Source organism: Indicator indicator, chromosome Z, assembly GCF_027791375.1.
Source record: "Indicator indicator isolate 239-I01 chromosome Z, UM_Iind_1.1, whole genome shotgun sequence".
Lineage (NCBI taxonomy): Eukaryota > Metazoa > Chordata > Aves > Piciformes > Indicatoridae > Indicator > Indicator indicator.
In genome coordinates this window covers 59,049,831-59,072,636 of record NC_072053.1, presented here as the reverse complement: position 1 = coordinate 59,072,636, position 22,806 = coordinate 59,049,831, and the positions used below count along the sequence as shown (strand labels likewise).

General features: G+C 39.6%; 1 protein-coding gene across 1 annotated transcript; it reads left to right on the top strand.

The window, feature by feature from the left end:
* Positions 1 to 834: 834 nt before the first annotated feature.
* On the top strand, positions 835 to 10,980 carry LYRM7 (LYR motif containing 7). Its single transcript, XM_054398051.1, has 5 exons — positions 835 to 861; positions 3,228 to 3,300; positions 3,880 to 3,950; positions 4,897 to 4,978; positions 10,528 to 10,980. Exons 1-5 carry the CDS (start codon positions 844 to 846, stop codon positions 10,602 to 10,604), a joined length of 321 nt encoding a protein of 106 aa, XP_054254026.1. The 5' UTR covers positions 835 to 843; the 3' UTR covers positions 10,605 to 10,980.
* The last annotated feature ends 11,826 nt before the right edge of the window (positions 10,981 to 22,806 follow it).

Sequence of the window (22,806 nt, the reverse complement as noted above, 5' to 3'; positions counted from 1 at the left end):
GCTGTTGCAGACATTAGTGTTATTTATTGCTGCATCAGATGCATCCCGAATATCTGTGTGACTTCTTAGGACTGCCAAATGCCTGCTCCTAGCAGGGCTGCCATTAGCTTTTCCATAGAAGTTCACTTGAATTCTTTGTGAACACAAACTGCTTGTGAACCCTGTCCTGGAGGCCCTGCTATCCTGGTAGAGGTTTCTGAAATTGCAAGCTGTGTAGTCCCTAACTCAAAGCACAGGATGAAGGGATGCATCAAGGCCACCAGCATCCTTTTGGACCCAAGGGTTGAAGCACTGGGGCTGAAACAGCCTGGAGGCTTTTATAAAGGTAATCACGGCCCCCAAAGTTCGGAGAGTAAAGTCATAAAATATAGAGTGCTACTAGCAGAGGGAAGTGAGAGAGTTACATGTGTTAGCCCTTCTACACATAACCCTTTTTGTAACTAGAAACCAGAGCAATCAGTACGACCTGGCAGTGAAGGCAGTATAAGGCCAGGCTCGATGCCGCTCTGGGCAACCTGGTCCAGTGGAGGGTGTCCCTGCCTATGGCAGGGGGGTTGGAACTAAATGATCCTTGGGGTCCCTTCCAACCTTGACAATTCTGTAATTGTTAGTTTGGCGTCCCGGGGGCGACTCCGCGGGAAGCCGCACGCTGCAGTGGGCTGGCGGGGCAGGAGGGGCAAAGACTGCCCGGAACGATGGCGACGGTGAGTGGTGCTCCGCGGGGCAGCATTGACAGGGCACCCGGCAAAAGCTCGACGGGAGGAGAGCGCAGGTGTGTTCGGTCGCCACTTCCGCCGCGGAAACTGCACCTCTTCGCCGGACCGGAAGAGGACGGCGGTCGCTATGGCGAGCCGCGGGAAAGTGAGTGTGGCGCGCATGCGCGTCGGCGCACCCGAGACGCGGCGGGGAGAGGGTCGTCAGGGCTGTTGCTCCCCCCACCCCCTCCTCCCCGAAGGGGGTGGTTGGCCTCCGTCTTCTGTGAGGTCTCGTGCTGACCGTGATTGTTGAAGCTGGCGGGGGGGAGGGGGCGGTAACTGGGGCCTCTCCGGTCGCCTGGAGTGAATTGGAGCCAGGACCGGCTGAGAAGGGCCAGGGAGGGGCGGCACAGGGTCTGCACAGTGTAAGGCGGCGGTAGAGACTGGCGGCAGTCCTTTCTGCCTTCGTCGCTGCCTTGCATCGTCCGCGGGGCCCACCTTGACCTCTCCCGTGTGGCCTGAGCCCTAGGTGTGCCCAGATTCCTTCTCGTTCTAGTGTCAGAGGCCTCGCGGGGCGCTGCTGCCGACGAATGGTCGCTGCCATGCGCCAGCCGAGCCCCGGGGGTCTGCCACTCGTGCGCCTCTTGGTGCCCCCGTCTCTTGCACTCGGTGGCACTGCATGCAGCGCCGACGAGACGTGCCATGTGCACCTCGAGCGACCGTAGGCTGATGACGCTAATGAGAGTTTAATTGCATACTTTGGGAATCCTTTTTTCTTATTCCCTGAAGGGTAGGAACTTTTTTCGTAGTCGTTCCTGGCATTTATAGCATCAACAGGCAGATAATTCCAGGGCAAGAAGGACACTAACAGAAAGTAGGATTTTGCATGCAAAGACCGTTGTGGGAAAAGGAAACAGACGGCAGTCAGGTAGAGGTTAAAATACAGCAAGAGAGTGAACTGTGATGAGAAAATAAAGGCAAAAAAAAGAGAAGAATTTAAATCTTTGCTCTTTGTAGAGAACTTCCTCGGGGAGTGGACCCCTTCTTAAACAGTTTTGAAGGCTGGGCTTGGGGTACTAGTAGACTGAGAGGGGAGTTTTCTGTTTCGTTAGAGCTCGTTCAGATCACAGAATGTATGCATTAATAGGTGACTTTGAAGCAAGACAAAACTGCGCTGCTGGTTTGGTGCAGATGTTTCTGAGAGAGGTTTGCAGAAATAGGCAAATAGCAGAGGAAGATGCCTGAAAATTGTTGATCAGAGTTCAGAATAACCATAAAACACTTCAGGTGTTGCCATATGCATCTGTGACTCAAAACCATCTGTAATACTAATTTTACTATTTAAAAATGTCATGGGATAGAAATACTTGAGGATGACCTGTCCAAATAATTTAGGCAATCTCTTAAAATACATCTGTAGAACAAGAACTTCCATTGCAGGCCTTTATTTCCACAACTTCAGCCCTCTAGGGAATGCTGCAATTAAGGGCAAAATACTTCTTTGTTTAATTATTAAGGACACAGAAACTGAAAAAAGGAGCTGAGTTCATGTTCTCTTTTATGTCTCTGGTCAGATGATCTGGCAGATTGACATACTAATTCTTGTAAATGTGACAACAGTTTTTTTACTTAAACAATTGAGAATGCAGTAGTTTTTCATCTTCCTGGAAGGATCTGTAATGCAGTAAGATATATACTCAATGCTGAATCATAAATTATAATAGAAATTATGGTGTGGTCAAATCTGTGTTATGAATTGGATTTGAATTTGTTTATTTTTTTTAAACTTCTCCCTTAACAGCCCTAGACGTGTGGCAGTATTATGTTAAAGAAGTAATATGAAACTGGAAAGCAACCTATTATTACTGTTTTAGAAATAGCTTCAAAAATATCTTGTTATAAGGATTTCAATTTTTTTTGTGGTGCCTGTCAGCGATTCTTGTCCATACTTGAGTATTTCAGTACTTCGTTGCTCAGTATGAATAAAGAGCCAAAATCAGTGACTGTGAGCTGTGATTCTTTATTTTGCTTTACGTGCCTACCAAGGTGTGTCATCTCTACATTATGAATTCTAATTGAGTATTTGCTTTCACTAAAATTCTCATTTGCTGATCTGGCAGTTAGATTTAGGGGCAATTAGATTTAGTCACCTTCAGGTGACTTGACTTTTAGAAGTATTCCAATTCTGGTTGGTTTATTTGATACACAGTGTGTTTGAACTAGTGTGTTTTCAGGATTATATTCATGTCATGACAAACAATTAGGACCATAGTGCTAGTACACTCTTAAGATTTTAGATTAGTATGAAATATTGAGAACTGGGTAGAATGTTTGTTTCTTCACATCTGCTTTGGCTGCAAATTACTTGATCAGGAATTGAAGCAAAACATCTTAGCTACTGATTTCATATCAAATTCTGTACTAAACAGAAAATGTGAAAGATCAGCCAGAACACTCTTACTTGCAACATGCTCATTTTGACTAAGAATCTTGCTAACAAACAAGCTGACTGTATTGATGTTGTATTGACAGGTTCTGAAGCTTTTTAAATTATTACACAGAACTCGACAAGAAGTCTTCAAAAATGACACCAGAGCCCTTGAAGGTGGGATACCTTTCATGTGTGGTGCATGCTTGTCTGTCTTTCTTTGGAATTTTCTTCTCTGAACATGAGAATTTTTAACATAATCTTCCTTCAAAATACTGTCTTCTACATTTTAAAAATAATAATTGGGGAAAACTTGTGTCCATAATCAGACATCCTTGAATTTGAAACAAGGGACTAGTTGTTAGACTGAAGCCATTATCTGATAAGCAAAACATCTGTTTCTTGGATCCTTGTTGATCTTCCTGAGTTGTGTTTTTTTTTTTTAACTTCATTTCTTCAGGTGCATCCAAAGCATATTTAAATGTGCTGAGCATAAGAGTTGATTCTGTTTGAGGACAGTAAACCAACTTTAAGTAGTACCTTCTGTGTGTTAGTTATTTGCAGAGCTCAGAATGCTATATAGAGGTCATATTTTATTCCTGTGCCAGTAATTTAAAATGTGACATTACCTGGATTTCCTGGAAATCTTGCATTAAAATACTCGGGCGGAGTACATCAGGAAGGTGTCGTGAAGGACTTTGAATTCTGAGCTTTGAGGCAATGACAAAGGCAAGATAATTTTTTCTTTCACACTAGCTGCAAGACGAAAGATAAATGAAGAATTCAGAAATAACCAAGGTGAGACATCTGAAGAGAAGATAAAAGAGGTACTTCTGGTTTTACTGCTTTTTTTCCACTTTTCCTAAGAATACTTATGTAGGAGATTTTTAAACCAAGATAAAATACTTACTGAGGCATTGTGAGAGCCAAGTGAGTTTGAAAAGGCTTTCACATACATCTTTTTTTTTCTAAATATATTGATACCTCTCTTGGTACTCACTACTTCGTAGTGTAAGTATGTCTCCCAAAGCATCTCACTTGTGCCATGTCATTTATTTCTGACACAAACATCAAAAAAAAGTATTAAACTTCTCTTAATTACTCAACAAAACTACCAATGGTGCTTTTTCTTATCCTCTTAATGAGGGAAGGAATTCTGGGCCTTTTGCCAAGTATTAATGCCTCTGCTGATCTTCAGGTGGTGCTTTGTTCCTGTACTGCTTTTCAGTGAAACCTCAGTATTATTAATTCTTGTCATAGTTTAGCCTTATTTTTGTCTCCTTACTTCAAGAGCAGAAATGGTAAAAGAATCAGATTGCATGTTCACTGTAGGTAGTCAGGTGTTACTGAGGCATTCACCAATGTCTTTAATCGTTGGAACCCATATACTTGTATTGGTAGATGCATTGTTGGCAGTTTTAATTCGGTATATAGATTTTATACTGCCATATGTTGCTGACTAGAAGTTTCTTTCCTCTCATGCTATATATCAAGGTATCTCGTATATCAAGTCCTAAGTTCCTCCAGGATCCCCAAAGTACAAGCTGTGTGTAGATAAAGCATAACTGAATCATAGAACCAACTGGTTTTATTATTTGAGTAGTTGTCTAGTATGGAAAATACCTTTAGGAATAATTAAATATAATTAAATATATATATAAATAAATATATATAAATATATATATATTCATAAATATATGAATAATATTCATATAAATATATATGAAATTACTTTGTGTTGTTTGTTTTGTTGGTTTTCTTCCCTTTTACTAGCTTCTGAAAATAGCTTCAGATGTTGAAGTGATTCTCAGAACTTCTGTTATTCAGGCAGTTCATACAGATTCTGGCAAAATACGTGAGTAAAACTGCATGCTAAAAGGATGCTTTAAAATGTTGTAGTTCAGTAAATAAATATAAAACTTGAAAAGTTAATAGAGGGGTAGAGAGAACAAAAGTCTATCTGTCATTTCTCTGCCCAAAACTTTAATTTAAACCTGTTGACTAATGTCACAGGACAGGTGATATTTTCAAAGATACAAAGTTTCTACACAGATATTTTGAAATAGGCAGGCTGAGAGGAAAGATTGCATTTTGATGCCATCGATAGTTATAATTTGGTATCTTAACTATTGGGAGTGACAGCAATTACATAGTAAGTCAGCATGCTTGTACTGGCTAGTCAGTCAGTGTATGTCTAAATGAAACAGCCACAGTATCTGTAGGTGCTTTGTCTACCAAATAAGTAGAAGCTGCCTGAGGAGAATTAGCAATGGCAGTACATACGCTGTCCATAGCAAAACTTTTTATTTGAGGTTTCAGTGTTCTTTTCCAATACTTTACAATTTCCAATACAATTTACATTTCAGAATATGCCTTGGAACATTTGTGACACATTGATGGCCTTGATGCAAAGCCTATCAAATTCTGAAAGTCTGGTTGCGGTTTAGAGTTTATTTTATCTTAAAGGCAAACAAAAGAGAAGAGGTAGGCTCTGCATACAATTGTGTGGGAGAGGAAAGAAGAAATCTTCAGCTGTGTACATTGTTTCCTTGCACTTCTGTTTAGTGCAGACTACAGCTTTGTTAAGTATGGGATTGGATTTGCTAAAGCATTTAACTACAGAACAGTCATTATGATTGAGGCCAAAGATATGACTAGAACATTGTCGAGTCTTCCACACTGATCTTAAGCAGATGACAGTAGAAGAATAGCAGCAGAGCAACTGAACTTTCATACCTTCCAGCCTTTTACACCTGGCAGCACTTCCTCAGCTGAGGATGGTTTCTGTTTTAGGTATTCTCAGTGGATTTCCCTCTTACAAACTTATTCATGTCAACCTACACAAATTTCTTGCACTCAGGAACCTTTGACAAAGAATTTCCTTTTTTATAACGAATCACTAGCTGTAGTTTTGAATCTGGTCCCACTCTTCAATTATTATCCATATTGTGTGATAACTCATCATGCTATTCATGAGATTTTAAGCCCCTTATTGCCCCTATTTTGGCTTTTTATCTGTGGAACAGCTGTGCTCTGAAACAACAGGTGAACACCTGTGATCATTGCTGTTCTCTGCACCATTTTCAGTTCTACTGTGTCTTTTTTAAAAATTATTAAGAGCACTGTCTCAATCAGAGCTGAGCAGTGAAATGACTTTGCTCAGTGAACATGGAGGGAATAGTGGTGGTTGTCCATTTTGACTGTAGCACAGCTTTAATGCTGCCTCCTTTTAAATATCCCTAAACAAGAAGTGATAGAATTGCCCCTGGCTAATTTTGCAGACTCTTAGAGAACTGATGGCAATGAGGTTTGCATGAGTCTAGTACCGGCCTGTCCTGCAGCAAAAAATCTGGAGTGCATCTGTACACAGGGTGCATTTGACCTGCTTATGGATGCAAAAGATGTCATTATGCAGTCACTCAGTAGTCCTTTTTCTAATCTGTTTTGGATAAATCTAAGCTTGCATCTTGCTCTGTAATTGACCTTGCTGCAGTAAGAACAAAACAGTCTTGAAAAAGCCATCAGAGTTTTGTGTGTGTTTGGAATATATATTGAAATTAGAAATATTTAGTCTTGATAATGTAGTGAATCACCAAGGTTGAAATCACCTTCCAATGTTAACAACACTAGGCTAGCTCAACTTGGAAGCAAATGAGGCTGTATTTTACAAGCAAAAACTACAATCTACAATGGAATGCAATGAATGTGTACAAATATACGTTATTTACAATATTTACAAACATGTGCAATTAACAGAAACAGCACAAAACCCCGTGCCCCTACCTCCCCCGAAAGGAGACCAGGAGACTGGTTCCCTGCCTCTTCCCCCCCACCTTTTTTTTTTGTCAAAAAGAAAAAGAAGAGAAGCAGAGATATTGTTACAACTTAGCCAAGGTCATTGTGCAGGTGTTATCTCCGAAGCAAAGCCAGAAGAGAACAGAAACACCCATACTAGAATGCTGCAGAGAGAACACTGAACTTTGGAGAACTGAATCTTAAAGATTTCTTTCTCTCCAATGGATGTGTTTAGAATAATTATTATTTTTCTTTCTTACATCCAATTGTGTTTATTTACATTCTTTTACTTTCCTGCTTGAATTCTGTGAAAAGAAATTAAAGGCATAGCCTTAAGACCACCACAACCAATTAAAAGACCAAGAGTAGTTTAGAAAAGAAATCCAGAGCATCATGGTAGAAGTTCACAGAATAAAAGAGTGTATAGAGTGCCTAGATACTCGCTTGTCCTGGGGTACTTAAAATGTAAAGAGCATGCAGTGAAGTTGGAATTTACACTCAAATCTAATACCAAAAAAATGTATTTTTATTTTACACAATAATAATTCTTAAAGGTCATGGCAATGAAGAATCTTTTAGGCCAGGAGCAAGGTATTACTCAAAATACAAAAAAGCAGAAGAAACTTCGTGCTTAGGTTGATACCATAGTGAAAGAGTGAAAACAAATATTGTTACAGAATCATAGAATCATTAAGGTTGGAGAAGATGTTTAAGATCATTGTGTCCAACCGTGGCCCAGCTACCATGACCACTACACTATATCCTGAAGCCCCACATCAACACACTTCTTGAAACCTCCAGGGGTGGCAACTCCATCTTCTCCCTTGGCAGCCTGTTCCAATGCCTCACCACTTTTTCAGTAAAGAGATTTTTTCCTAATGTCCAATCTAAACCTCCCCTGGTACAACTTAAGCCATTTTTTTTCCTGTCCAATCACTAGTTACTTAGCAGAAGAGACCAACACCAGCCTCACTACAGCCTGTTTCTGGGTAGTTGTAGAGAGCAATAAGATCTCCCCTTACCCTTCTCTTCTGCAGTCTAAACAAGCCCAGTTCCCTCAGCTGTTCCTTGTACCACATGCCCTCCAAGATCCTTACCAGCCTTGTTGCTCTTCTGTGGACACCTTCCAGGACCTCATTGTCTTTCTTATATCATGGTGCCTAGAACTGAATACAGTACTCAAACTGTTACACCATCATAAACTGATAAAACATTATTCCCATGCCATTTTTAGATCAGGCTTCTGGTACATTTGCAACTTTCCTAAGAGTCCAGCTTTGATTAGTCAGACAGCACTCTGAACTAGGCAGCTCCAGCATAGCTCTTAATACATTGCTAGTGTCATTGGTAGCACAAAGTATGCCCTTAGAAAATTTCTGAAACCAGAAATGCAAAATCTGGGGACGAGCTCGGGTAATAGTCAACATATTTTGCTAGTAGTTCATGCTGAAAAGCCTGGGCACTGCAGCATGTGAAATTGTACCTAAAAATGGGTGTGGTTTCCACTGCTGCTCCCTTTTACTGAGTATTTCACTCTACTGTTTTCATCCTTTCTTTGTAAAGAAAAAGTGTCTGAGATTAAAAAGGGAAAAACTTGGAAGTGTGACTTCAACTTCCAGTTGAATCTTTGGGTAAATGTTGTCATGGTTTAATGCAAGCTGGCAGAAAAGCCCCACACAGGCTCTTGCTTACTGACCCTGGTGGGATGTGAAAGAGGATTGAAAGGGTAAAAATGAGCAAGCCCATGGGTTTAGATAAAAACGTAATAGGTAAGTAAAAGTCATATGTGCAAGCAAAGCAAAGTAAGGAATTCATTCTGTACTTCTCATCAGTTAGCATGTGTTTACAGCCATCTCCAGGAAAAAAGGCTCCATCACACATAGTGGTTATTTGGGAATACAAATACCATCATTGCAAACACTGTCACCTTCTTTCTTCTCTCAGCCTTTATTGCTGAGCACAGTGTCAGATGGTATGGAATATCCCTTTGTCCAGGTGGAGTCAAGTGTCCTCACTGAATCCCCTCCAAATGTTTTGAGCATTGTATATATGATGATACTAAGTGGATTTTCTCAGTTTCCTTATCTTTTTTGCACCTAGAAGCCAGTTGTTGGCACGAAGTTTGTTATAGGAAATGCCTGTGAGGGTATATGAGTCTTCTTTGGTATCACGTTGTATGGATATTCAGTTCCAGTACCTCTTTGATTAAGGAAGTTTTAGAAGAAAAAAATTAACCTTTTTGACTCTTACAGTGCCAGCAGAATTATAGTTAGTTTTCTCATTCTTTTGCTTTTATGGTATCATCTTGTATTAAATTAGAGGCTTGCGACAGCTCTAACACAGAAAAAATGGAAGTGTAGCCTTAGCAGCCTCAAAGCTGCTTGAGTTGCTTTTGGTAAATAAAAATAAATGAACTGAGGAGAAAAGTTTACTTTTCATAGTGCCTCATTTTAGGTGCTATGTATTTGTTTGGAAGTGTTGTAGGTGAATGTTTGCTGTACTGTAATATAACATACATTGGCCTGAAATATTTTACATGGTAGTATACAAATGTCTCAGTTCTGTTGTTTTAAGTTCAGATTAAGCTGATACAATTAGTGCTTGCATTATACTACACATGCAGGATGTTCTGATGTTTTTTTATCATCACTGTATGCTCAAAACTTAGGTTTGAGAAGGAACTTCAAAAACTCTTCTTTCAATCTTTGTCTAGGAAATGGACTCAAATGTAATTTATATAAGAAAAATGCAGTCAACATTTTACTTAATGCTCTGAGAAGCATAATAAATGCATCAATATACAGATTCTGAAGGAACATACCTTCAAAGAAATCAGTCTTCTTTCTTGTAAGATACAGGATATCAGTTCACTTTAGACGGAACATTGCTGGTTACACACACGTGCACTCAAACACAGATTCACTGTACCTTTTGCAGCTGTTTGACCTAGTCAAAGTACAACGTGATTTCAGGTGTTTGTGCTGTAGTTTTTGCTGCTTGGGCAAATATGATTTGACACAGCTTCATCCCTTCATGAAGAAAGGACAACTGATTTCTGAAGAGCCGGAGGGAAAGAATGTAAGAATCAGGAAGAAGTGAAAATTATGTATAATTAGACAAACCTTAATACACTGCACTTCTGTGATGATACAGTAGCCATAATTTTCATCTGATGCTTTCTTTTACTGCTGGCCTTTAAAACAGGGTTACAAGATGAATATTGCAATGTTCCAGGATGTTGGGAGAGAAGGCTAAGTCTAATAGTAATTTTTGGAACTTTTGAGGTAAACAATCTACTTAGGCATGACAAAATTGCTGTTCTCTCTTGCTAAAAGAGAGTTACTACAATACTTTAGCATTTTTTGTAGATTCTTAATGCTATTTAAATATTTTCAGTGCTTTTAAAAGGACAAAGTGGAAGGCGCTATAGTGAGCAAAAGAAGACAAAAATTTTAATGTAATTCTTTCTTAGGTAGATAGTATGATGTTCATTGTTGGTTTCTTTTTTTGTTATTGTTGTCATTGTTTGTAAATATGAAAAGAACTGCTGAATTTTCAATAGTGTTTTCTATATGATATGTTCTTACAGGCTTTCTTTTTCTGTTACAGAGCTGATACCCAGGAAAGATCTACTACAAGACAACACTCCTTACATTGATAAACCAACAAAAAAGCATGAATCCTAAGGGTAGAATGCCCCTCTCCCTAGAACATTAATGTCCTATAAGGAGATCACTGAAAAAACAGTAGCAGATACATGTTACAAAGTTAAATTTTGAGAAAAGTTAAATATCGTTACCAGGAAAACAGAAACTGAAACCAAGTCCTAGATTTTACTGTGCAGTGATCTCATCATGCACATCTTCTGTGGAAGGTACTAACACTTGCACAGAATCTCAAGAGGCACAGTTCTCTTACATATACACTGCTGAATTATGTTACTTCAGCCAGGAATGCTTTTAATTATGACAGCCATCAAAGATCATTTCTTAGCAATTCAGAGTGTTTTTAAACTAAATATAAATTAAATGCTGTCCTTAATCTTGGTAATATTTATTTTAAAGTTTGATGTCAATCATATGTTGCTTTTAAGTAATGAAAAAACATCTTCTGGCATCATTAAATACATGCTTTGCACCAGAAGCATGATTTCTGAAGTCGTCATTAATCCGTACATTAATACACTGTGATGTCTGAGGGAGCTCCTAAGATCTATCTGAACAAACTGTTCAGGCTTTACAGGTGGGAGAGCACGTCTAGTGTTTCTTTTCCCCCACGCCTTTGAATGAGCAGAAATGGCAGAGTTTGAGTTCTTAGATTACAGTGGAACAAGAGAACCCAGCCACAATCAAACCTAAGAATGCTGGTTTAGATCATATGCTTCATGAATTTAAGGGGTTTGTTTTACCTTGTGATTATAGAGTGACTTACTGAGGCATTTTCCAAAGGAAAGAGGCTTATTGCTTAGGCACAAGTGATCTGACTTGCCTGACTTCCATTTATGGTGTGTTTATTTACTAAGCTCTTTCTTAAGGAATTAAGTACAATGACGTGTTCACTCACATTTAGTTGGAACCAGATACAACTACACTGATGATGCAGAATCTTGCTGCGTGAATGATCTTTGAAGGTCTTTTCTAACCATAGTGATTCTCGTGTTTTGTGAAATCTGTAACAGACACCATACTAGGATCTAAACACCTCACGGAGGAGAGAGGTAGCCTAGTAATACCTTTAGGCTCTATTTCGTGTTGCAGCAGTCGTTTACTTTTAATAAGCCTCCAAGATGTCAGTATTACATATCCATGTGGGTTGTGACATGGCTTCCCCAAGTAAACTACAAAGCTATTTTCCTGCATACAGTCTCTTCCTCACACAGCAAGTCAGAGCAGTAGCTGCTTTCTCCAAAACTATTGCCTCTGGCTGCCAGATAATACATTGTCAGTAACCCTCTTTCAATTGCACTGATGTTCCTGTGTTGTAGCTAGAAGGCAGCAGGCAAAAGATGTGAGATAGAATGAAGTGAGTGCTGTTGCTACTATTTCTGACAGTCTAGCTGCTCAGCTGCAAAACAAGTGTCTCACCCTGTGGGCCGTGTGCTGTTGTAGGCCTCTTGTGCTTACTTCCCTATGGACAAAGCATATTCTATGCCTGGTTTCCCATTCCTCTGGAGTCTGCTTACATTGTCTTGGTTTTCACGTAAGGAGCGTAAGAGGAGGGGTATGCAGGAAAGACAAAATAGAAGGTAGTTACAGCTGTAAAGAGAAAACAGAATTACATTAAGTGACTGATATTTTAAGCAGAAATAATTAAACAGGGTTCTGGGAAGAGTACCACATCACACAACCACTAAGATACACATCCCATGGCACACTGGAGTTGTGGGGAATTAATCTTTTGTGGGCCCATTGCTTTAGCCCATGAGAGTAGTGTATTAGTGATTTTATCCAGATTAATTTCATAGAACAGGCTTGGTAGGTCTTTTGCTTGTAAGATAAAATAGTATTGGCTGTCAAAGTGCAAAATACATACAAAAAGAGTGCTGTCAACAGTAGATGGCAAGATTTTCTATCATGTTTAAGTAAACTACAAGTGGAGAAACTTTAATGTGACCACTGCTTCAATACTGTTCTGCTGTCATGTGTTTTAAGTTTTATTTTTTTACAAGAATTAACAGTTAAATAGATAGTCCAGAGATGTCAACTTCTAAGATCAGTTTGGGGATTTGACAGGGATTCATGTGCTTCAGCTTACCTACATCTTGTGTACTCATAATGAAAATACAGAATGAGTTGCTTAAATAACATGCAGAACTGCTGCAAATAAAGGATATGGTAAAAACAAAGGTTGATAGAATTAAATGGCCTTCAGAACAAATCTCCTTACACTCCTGTGCAATATGTTTATGGATTTTGTATTAACATTTCGTATTGCTGCTCTCCGTGTGCATTCCTGGGCAACAAAGGCAAACTGGATTTTGCATTACTGAGATGAGAAAATGAAGTTGCAATGCAATTTACTCCTAGCATAAACGACTGATGGTCCTATTTTTGGTTCTTTTTGCAATGTGATCTTAAATACGAATCCAGGGCTTACACAGACCAGGATAAACAGGAATTCAAATAAGGAATTAAGCCTAAAAGTATCATAGAGTTGGTCACTGTCTGGGCCCAGCAGGTGTTTGCTTTCTTAACAAGCTTGAAAGGGTGCTTAATGAATAGCTGGTAATTATAGACTTCTCTGTGCTAGCTGATGGAGTGGCTTTTCCTCTTCCCCTTATTCCATGCTTTCCTGTTGGTTCATGTTCCAGTATCCACTCATCTCCCCAGCTTCAGTTTGCCTTTTAATTTCACTCTGGGTGTGAATCTGTTCTTGATACTTAATGTTAAAAAGTCAGGAAGTATTGCTGCATTCCTTCTGCAAACTTTGAAGCATTAAAGCATTACAGGGGCTTTCACTTCATGGCTTAGGAGGGGAAAAGGTTAATCATTTACAACAGAAACTAATTTAGTAAGCACACATTAGCATGATTTAATCACAACCTTTTTCAGGTTTCCTGGAACTGTGGAATTTTAGAGCCTTTCTTCCAGAGTATGCATCATCAGTCTTAAAAGATAGGCCCTAAGGGTAATAGGTTCCTAAAGTGTAGTTTAACTATGTCTTGTATCAAAAAAAATCTGTGGAGAACTTTTGTAGGCAGGCAGGAAATTCTATTGAAAAGGCTCACTGCTTGTTCAGATCTGCTGCAGTTCAGCTGCTATAGCCAAGAGGTCAATGTGGTCTAACCTCTGTTAGATGTTTCTATCCAGAGGTGCCTTTGTGACCTGTACAGACACACGAGCAGTGCTACTTATCAGGACCTTGTACTTTTAAGGCATGCTTCGGGTGGCTTAAACAGAGTTCAGCAGAACTCATGGCACCTCATGCATTATATTTGAGAAAATTCTAAGTGCTAACGGAGAGGCATCATGAAGAGTCTTCTGCACTGCTCTCCTTCATGAAGTATTGAATTTGCATACACTGTAGCTTTAATGAAAGCATTAAATACAGCCAAGGAATATTTCCCATTTAAATATTAAGTTTTGGGATTGTTCTAACCACCTTTCTTTCTCCTTTATTTAACAATTCCAAAGTACAAGATTTCCCCATATTTTTTCCCTCATGCAACTAGTTCAGTACAGGGATCAGTCATGTATTTTTTGTATTTTTGTTGTAGCCTGATGTTCATAAAAAAGTTACAGATTTAATCTATGAATTTGTTTTGTTTGCATGGGAAGGATTTGTTTTGAAGTCTTTATAGTCCTCAGGTAAACAAGGTGGTTTTTCTAGTGTCGCTAGGCCATTAATCCCATACTCAGTTCCTGTCCAGGAAGCATTTGGTAGCTGTTTTTTACAGGGAGTGCTGCTGCCTCTCACAAAGTGACTTCACAAAAAGTTAATCTGGAAGTGATGTTAAAATTTCACCTGTAAAAGTAGCTTGTACCTTCCCCAAGATGCTGAGTTCCCAGACGGTTTTTCAGATAAGAGGAGGTCAACAATTCTGTGGTAACTTCAGTGACTAGATCTAGCATTATTAGCATTTATTCTGTTTCTTAGAGGTCATGCCAGCTGAAGGAGCTAAACTGGTCTCAATGCTGCATAGCATCATCAGTCCTGTTTGTATTATACTGGATTTGTAAATAAAGTAATTTAAGTACTGGCAGTTCTTTACACTTCCTTTACAAAAGGGGGAAAAATGACAATTGAAAAATAAAAATAAAGATTGACCAACTTACAGGAAGAGCTGAGTCCTAGGACTTCCCTGCTTAGAAAACTTTCCAAACTACTTGCAGCAGTTTAATCCTAAACTCTGGAGTTTGGTGGGCTGTCAAACCTTTGATTTTCAGCTTTATGGGAAATCAGTTAAATAACACAAAGCACAAATTATCATGCATTCAGCATTAAGGCTGATACTTTACAGCTACAAAGGTTTGATATTTTGATAACTCTACTGGAAATCCATTTATCTTTGACAGCAAAGTATAAGTGAATTTGTGGTGTAGATATCCAGATCTCTAATTCTGTTGAAAGACTTCGCTAATGAAGCTTTTATAATAGTTTTATTCAGCATTTTTAAAGTTTAACTTTTCCTGTGAGTTCTTCTTTCCTGCCATGAAGAATAAGTCTGAGTGAGGAAAACAGAAGAAGGGCACATTTTTATACTTCAATAAAGAGAAGTAAGTTTAACTACATTGCTCTTTTTTTTTTTTTAACAAGCAAATATTTCCATTTAGTTAGCACTTCAATAATCTGGTTTGCATCAAATAGAGGAGTAAAAGCTTCTACTTTTCAAATTACACTTTCTTTTTTCTTGTAGTTTGTACTTCAGCTTTCCATGTCATCTATGGCATGAATCCAAGATAAGTCAGGTTTAAATAAACAGCCAGTGAAAATACAGTCTATAGCAGCTGGGAGGGAGGATGACATCCTGGGTTAGGCCCTAAAAATGAGAACAGCCCTACTATTTCCCTTTTGGATGTAGTAGTAGGAGCCCTGTTCTCTGAGGTCAGTAGCTACATGTGAAGGTTGATTCAGCTGCCCCTGAACTGCCCTTTCCAGCTGAAAAATCTCTCCATAGCTAATTTTAACATTTTGCTTTCTATGCAGTGGAACCATGATAGTGAAAACAAGCAGGCAGTGGCTGGTACAATGCTCTGCAGTTTTTCCTGTCTGTTTGTAAAGGAAATAAGAAAAAATCATTGCAATGCTTCCTTCCCCTCCTAACTGTTTATTTAAGATAAAAATCGTTGTTCTATTGCTGTCCACCTACAGCAATGGGTAGGCCTTTATCAATTCATTTATATGTTTTCTGTATGGGAGGGCTGCTATCATCTGCTTCAGATTTCCTCGTAACACTTGCAGAGGTGCATCCTGAAGTCAGTTTCTTGAAGGTTTTTGGAGACTCGGGACAAACTTTGCCCAACAAATGCTTTTAAGGCACTGCACTTTTTAAAGTGTGTAGAAAGTAATTTAACAGGACGATTGAGGGTCAATTATTTGTTCTGCAGCTATTTTTCTTGCCTAAGTTCTAGATTTATTTGATTTGCATTCAGTGGGGCTTGGATAAAGAAATATGGTTCTTCTCTGGAGAATGAAGAATGATAATTTCCCCTATAAGAGAATAATAAAACTCTTAAATGAGAAGGATCATATAAGAACTTCAAATGTACCCATATTACTTTCTGGTAACGTAGATAGGCACAAAATAGGTAGTAAGCTCACAGCTTGTCACAGTTTCATCAAAATACAGAATTAAATATAAGGATGTTAGGTACAAGAAAACTAAACGTGGCAACTTAATGTCAGACTAATACAAATACTTTTTTTAGAAGAGGAAAGTGTAGAAATTGTGAAGTTTATTTTGCAATGCCTCTAATGTGTCTTTATTTAAAAATATATGAAGAAACACCTGTCCTGGTAGGGCCATGACATGGCCCAGTACAAACCCAGACAGGCCTTAAGATGGTCGAGACAGGGTCCCTTTCTCTCCCCTCCTACCTGCAGAAAAACAGGGCAATGTGGAAAAAAAGAACAAAGGAGACAGGACTCCTGCCTGTCTGGTAAATAAGATGTTTATCTGGGGTGAGAGCATGTAAGCTGACCACTGCTCCCCCAGATACAAGGCTTTGCTTCTGCCCTTTTTGGCTATAGCCTGGCAGAATGCCTTTACATTGGGTAGCTACACGTTAGCTTCAGTGCCCCATTGGACCAATCGATCTCTGGCAATTTGTATATATACAAGTGAGCTTTATATACAAGTGAGTATATATACAAGTCAGCTTTGCCTTGCCTTGCTGAAGCCTGCTCAAGCGTTGCCTTGCTTCAAGCCTTGCCACCTGGAGTCGCCCTGCCCTGCTTTGAGTGTCTGCTCCAGAGCCTGGGATAAAGCCACAAGCCATACACATGCAAGTCAGAGAAGCCACAAGCCTAGAAGCGGGAGTCGCCTAGCCTGCTACCCCTTGCCATCAGAATCGTGCCGTGCCTCAGTTTACCCAGAAACCAAGCAAGTGCCCATCACGAAGAGCGTCGTTAACTGCCTGCCGTCCACTGAAGCCAGACCAGCCTGGGTCCACATGGTAATCTCTCCTTGCCAGCAATCTGCCGTGCTGTGCCTTAAGAGAGCGCCCCAAAGCTAACACAGCAGCAGCATCCCCCCATGTGGCTGAAACTAGCTGGGAGTAACTAATTCACTGCCCTTTGAGTTTAACAGTTCTTACTGAGCCTCCCCCCCGCTGTAACTGAGCGCTATCTGCTCTCAGGGACGTTCTCTTTCCAAGTTGTTGCCTCCTAATTTGCATAGAATAGTTTATATTTACCCTAAGACTGCATAATTCCACTGTAAATATATCTTCCAACTGTACGACGATCCTATTCAACGAGTTTGGCATATTTCAAATTAATAAAGGGTTACAATTTTTATTAATTTTGCCATATCATTTATTATTTCTTGTGAGGGTAATGAATAAATATTCCTCCCCTTGACCACAACACCACCTTAGCTGGCAAGAACTGTGGCAAAGTGTGGTCCTTACTACTGCTTTGCTTTAGCTAATGTGTGAAAGACACAATTCAGGGCACTCCAAGGCCAAAAGACCTGGGACAGAGTTGTAAAGGGTGTGTTACCTGCCATTGTCAAATGATGAATCACACTTTGCAGCTTGCTATTTGACGTACTTCATATTCACCTAAAACAGATTTGTAGTGTGAAATTTTGCCTTAAGATGGATATTGGGATTTCTTTCACTTCTTTTAAACCATCTTCCAATAAATATTTGAAACTAAGAACACTTAAAATGGAGAAAAAGCATGCAAATTACAGCACATGCATTCCACTACCATTTCAGGCCAGAAGACACCACATATTCAAAAGAGTACAAAATAGTCCCCCAAAACAGGAAACAAAGCACACAACATTGTTTCTGTGATCAAGACATAAAGTAAAGCTTGCTGCAGATTTCATCACCTTGTTCTTGCACAATTCCATTTGTTTAAAACTTGCTTTTCTAGCAGATGAAGTAATTAATCAAGTACACAGTAACTCAAAACACAGGAGTTAAGTCAGTCAATACATCAGGGATTTCTCCCAAGTGCTATTTTGTCTACTCCATGTCAAAGAAAATAGAGAAAGCTAAAATTGTAATGAAGCAAAAAGCACAAAAGCATCTGAACTGCTTGTAACATTAACATCTTCACACTTCTGAACCTATAATCCTACTGAATCCTACAAAAACAACCTCCAAAAGTGATGGGACTCTGTAAATTTTAGCAAGAAGAAAGGAAATACTGAGAATTTTGTTAATTAATTACACAAAGGACCATTTCATATTTGGAAATTACTACGGGGGTTACTAAACAGAGGTGCTAAAAGCTACCATAATATTTATTGCAACACATCAAGAAAGAATGCTTTCTATCCTTTTTAATATGAAGCTAGCAATAAACTTAAGATTAGCTAAATAGTCATCTCTAAGCAAGTATCCATATGCATAAGGAAATGAGGAGAAATGAGCTGTAGTCCTGGCTGGTGTAAAATAGCATACTTTCACAGTATGACTACTCTTCAAATGTATACCTTCATTAAGCAGATATGGCTGGAGTGATTTGACAGCCTGTAACTGGGGCTAAGAGGAAGTAGAGAAAATAAAGGCTGAAGATCAAGAAAAGCATGAAGTGCGGCTGTCACTGATGTCAGACTCTGTTCAGTATCTTGTCTTTGCAAAGTGTTGCCTCCAGCAAAGTGGACACCTCTTTTGTTAGGATGTTTGAAGTCTTACCTCCCACAATGCTAAACTACATGCAGTAGACAGATTAGAATGAGTATATATGAGGACTCAGCTGAGTGCTGGGAAAACAGTGAGTTGTACCAGCTATATTATATGTACATTAATGTAGAAGCAATGTGCTCAACCACAACAAAGGCAGCAGAGGCTGAAAGGGAAGGAGATCCTTACACCTCCACCATTGCTTGACGGAAAATTAGGAGACAAGGAAAGTTAGTACAAAACAAGATGTTGCAATGCACTTAGTTTGGTGGGAGTATACCTCTCTATAACACTCCGCTCTAGTTATTGTGTCTGTGTCAGAAAGTCTTTCAGCCAAGTGATTTCTGATGAAAATTGTTTGAGTTGCTAGTTCTCTTTTTTTAGTAGTAGTAGCTTAAGCATGAACATTACACACCCTTCAGTAAATCTGCAGAGCCAATTTCACAGATGTTGTTGAGTACTGTTAATGCTGTATTATCATGGGTTATTTAATACTTACCCGGCAGATGGATTCTCAGTATTCTACCCCTTAAAAAAAATTAGCTAGAAATCATTTGCTGGGACTCTGCTGATATTTCCACTAAGTTATATGTGAAGAAACTCAATCCCACTTGAGTCAATGGAAACACTCCACATGTTTCAGGTTCATTTGAACAGCTATTCCAGGGTTGTGAGAGGGTTTCCTGTAAGTCTGAAGTTCCAGTTCTGCCAACTACATAGTGCTGGCCCACAGCAAACTCTGACTTGGGTACAATAATCAGAGCAGTCTTCGCCTAGATACAGAAAAAATGTCTTTTTTCTATATATTTTCTTTCTGTTGGTCGCTATATGGCTTGATCTCCTCTCAAGGCATTCATCATTGTTTTGCTGTCTGAGAACTAAATGTTTTTTTTTTATCAACATACATGCTAACCATGTGCCAAATATCTCAGATAATTAATTTTGAGAGGTTTATGTTTTGATCTATTTTTTCTGCCCCTGCTGAATTAACAGCAGCCTGTTCTGTACCAGATAGCACTATATGCAACATGTAAATCATTGTGGATATCTTGAGTCCATTAAAACCAGAAAGGCCAGCACTTCTTGTTGCCATATCTTTAACTATAAATCTCACAACAAGGAAACAGAAAGGCACCATATGGAAATACAAGTTTAAAACTCCTAGGTGTGTAGCCCTCAACCACACCATTACTGCCACAGCCATGGGAGAGGACTTCCAATAAGGACTGTCTTACCTCCTTAATGTGTGTCTTTATATGAAAATTCCACCTATGACATAGAATTTGATATGGTCAGCATTTGAGCAAACATGTGTTCCTGCTTATATAAACAACACAATTAAATGTAGTGCTTAAATACTTGCAGGACTGGCAGCGTACTTTGTGACAAGTTTGCCAGAGAAATAAGGAACTTGACAGTAAATCTTTTCTGCCTTGTGCACAGAAGCAATTTCATTGAATCCATCTCTGTTCATAAAGCAAGTAGGATGTGGCATAGTCTTCAAAGTGTTGCAAGCTCTTGTTTGCACCAGGTGCCTCTGGGTAAGTAGCAGCCTAAAAGCAATACATCACTAGAAAGAATGTGTAGCTACTTACTTAATTTCTGGACCCATTTTCAATTTTTATCCTGGAGTATATCTGTATAGATCTTCACCATGGGGGTTTATTTTGGCTCATATCTTGCGTATTTTATCTCTACTGACAATGTGGCTATTATCTAAGAAGTGTATCTAGTACAGTTTTTAAATAAATAAATATGCACAGAATGGTAATAGTCCAAAAAGACAGAGTCATAGAACCAGCTGCAAAGAGCACCAGCAAAGCTGCCCACAGACCTTCTAACCTGTGCTGCCTATATGTTTTGATGTGGAGCAACAAAATTGTCAAGACACTCAACAAAGGTTGCACTGCCATGTGGCTGTGAACATGCTGCTTCAATAAACCAAGTTATATGCTGCATCAGCTGTTTTCAACTCCCTTGGTTTGAAATGCTCATCTTTATGCCTTTACACGTACTGCATTAATGCTTTAATAGTTACTACCTGACTTAAGGAATAATTTGAGCAATGTGTTTGATTTTTGTACCTTTGAAAAAGTGTTCTAGTTCCGTGTGCATACCAGAACATCCTCAGGTAACCTTAGGTGAACACAAACACATCAATCAAAACCACCAACATAGAGGAGGTTTATGTATTTTATCTGTGCTCTAGGCTCATTTATTCTCTGTAGTAGAATTTCTTGCAGGAAAGACAAGAAAGATAGAGAAGTGAATGGTCCTTGGCATTCTAATTAAAAAACTGATTCCATATTTTAGAATTCTTTTCTTAGAGCCCCAATCTCCTGTCATATGGATGGAACTAGATGAGGATGGGTCCTGCAAACAGGTAGTCCTTGGAACACTACTTGTGGAAGTGCATAGCGTGGGAGCAAGGAGGACTAGTTGTACCCATGCTCAACCCACAACAGCTGTTACTGGCATGTAGGAGTGTATTGTGCAGGAATTTGCAGTGCTGCACTTTTCAGTGGCCTAATCTCCTTGCACGATCATCCTCAGCCCCCACACTAGTAATAGTTTCAGTATGCCAAATATTGCTGGTTCCTTGACAGCCTCTCCCACAATCACAGAATCACAGAAAGGTAGAGGTTGGAAAGGACCTCTGAAGGACTTCTAGTCCAGCCTCTCTGCTAGAGCAAGATCACATAGAGTAAATCACCCAGAAATACTTCCAGTCAGGCTTTGAGTGCCTTAAGAGAGAGAGACTCCACTACATCTCTGGGCAGCCTGTTCCAGTCTTCTGCCACCCTCAAAATGAAGAATTTTTCCTTATGTCTATGTGGAACCTCCTGTGTTCCAGTTTGTGACCATTGCCCCTTGTCCTGTAACTGATCACCACTGAGAATAGTCTGGCTTTGTCCTCCTCATGCTCTCCCTTTAGAAATTTATAAGCATTTATGAGATCCCCCCTCAGTCTCCTCCTGGCTAAAAAGACCCAGCTCTCTCAGCCTTTCCTTGTAAGTCAGATTTTCCAGTGTCCTGATGATCTTACTGGCTCTCCACTTGGGTCTCTCCAGTAGTTCCTTGTCCTTGAACTGGGGAGCCCAGAACTGGATGCAGCATTCCAGATGAGGCCTGGAATAGGTGGGACTGGAGCTTCCCAACATCGTCTTGCACCTTGGTCATTAGAGCATAATAGAGGCAAGGAGACTTCAGGCTGGTTCTTAGCCATGTTAAACAGGTATAGTTAGCAATGGCCAGTCCTCTGCACATCAGTTCTCTGTGCCTCATCATAAGCAGAGGGAGAGAAGTACTGAGGAAGGCATGGGAGATGACAGGGGTGTTGTGGAAGACAGACATCGCTCTACAATGAAGAACTGGGTAGGGCAGAGGATTTCTGAAAAGATCAGAAGGCTTCTCAATAGCTCCCTCCAAAACCCTGTAAATCCACAGTGTTTTTGTAGTTGCCTTCAGTGGCATAAGAGCTTCCTGCTTGAATTTTCTTTGTCAGTTAAGGCAAGTGTTAGTGCAGCAACCTGAGGATCAGTTAGAGGGTTGTGTGATGATACTGACCACAGAAACGTTTGTTTCTTTTCTCCTTTAGCCAGGGAACTTGGTGTGATCCAACAGCCTCTGGGCTTACGCATCCTCCTGTTAGTGCACTATCTATCAGCAGTAGATATTGCAGACTGTTTGCAAGCCACACGCAATTCAGGAAGCCCAGATTTGTCCCTGCTGTTGCATTAGGTGTTGGCGAGTATTGTTGTTAATTTGCAAAGGCTATATAACTAAGCAAATTATTATGTTTGCATTTTGAAATCACCATATAGGCTGAGAACTAGGGGCAGATTTCTTTCCTTCCTGGTAGGAACAGTGCTCCAGGCTAGAAACTTTTGTAGAGAAGGGAGAACATGGCTTTCTTAATTTTCTGGATTTTTATGCTAGAGGCAAACTGCCAAAAAGGTTGTCTGATTGTACTTTGAATGTCAATACCAATAAATTAAGCAAAAGAAAGTGTGTGTTTGCAAGTCTTTATGCATATCACAGCTGCCAAACTAGTTAAATTGGGTCCTTCAAAGGAGGATTTTTATTA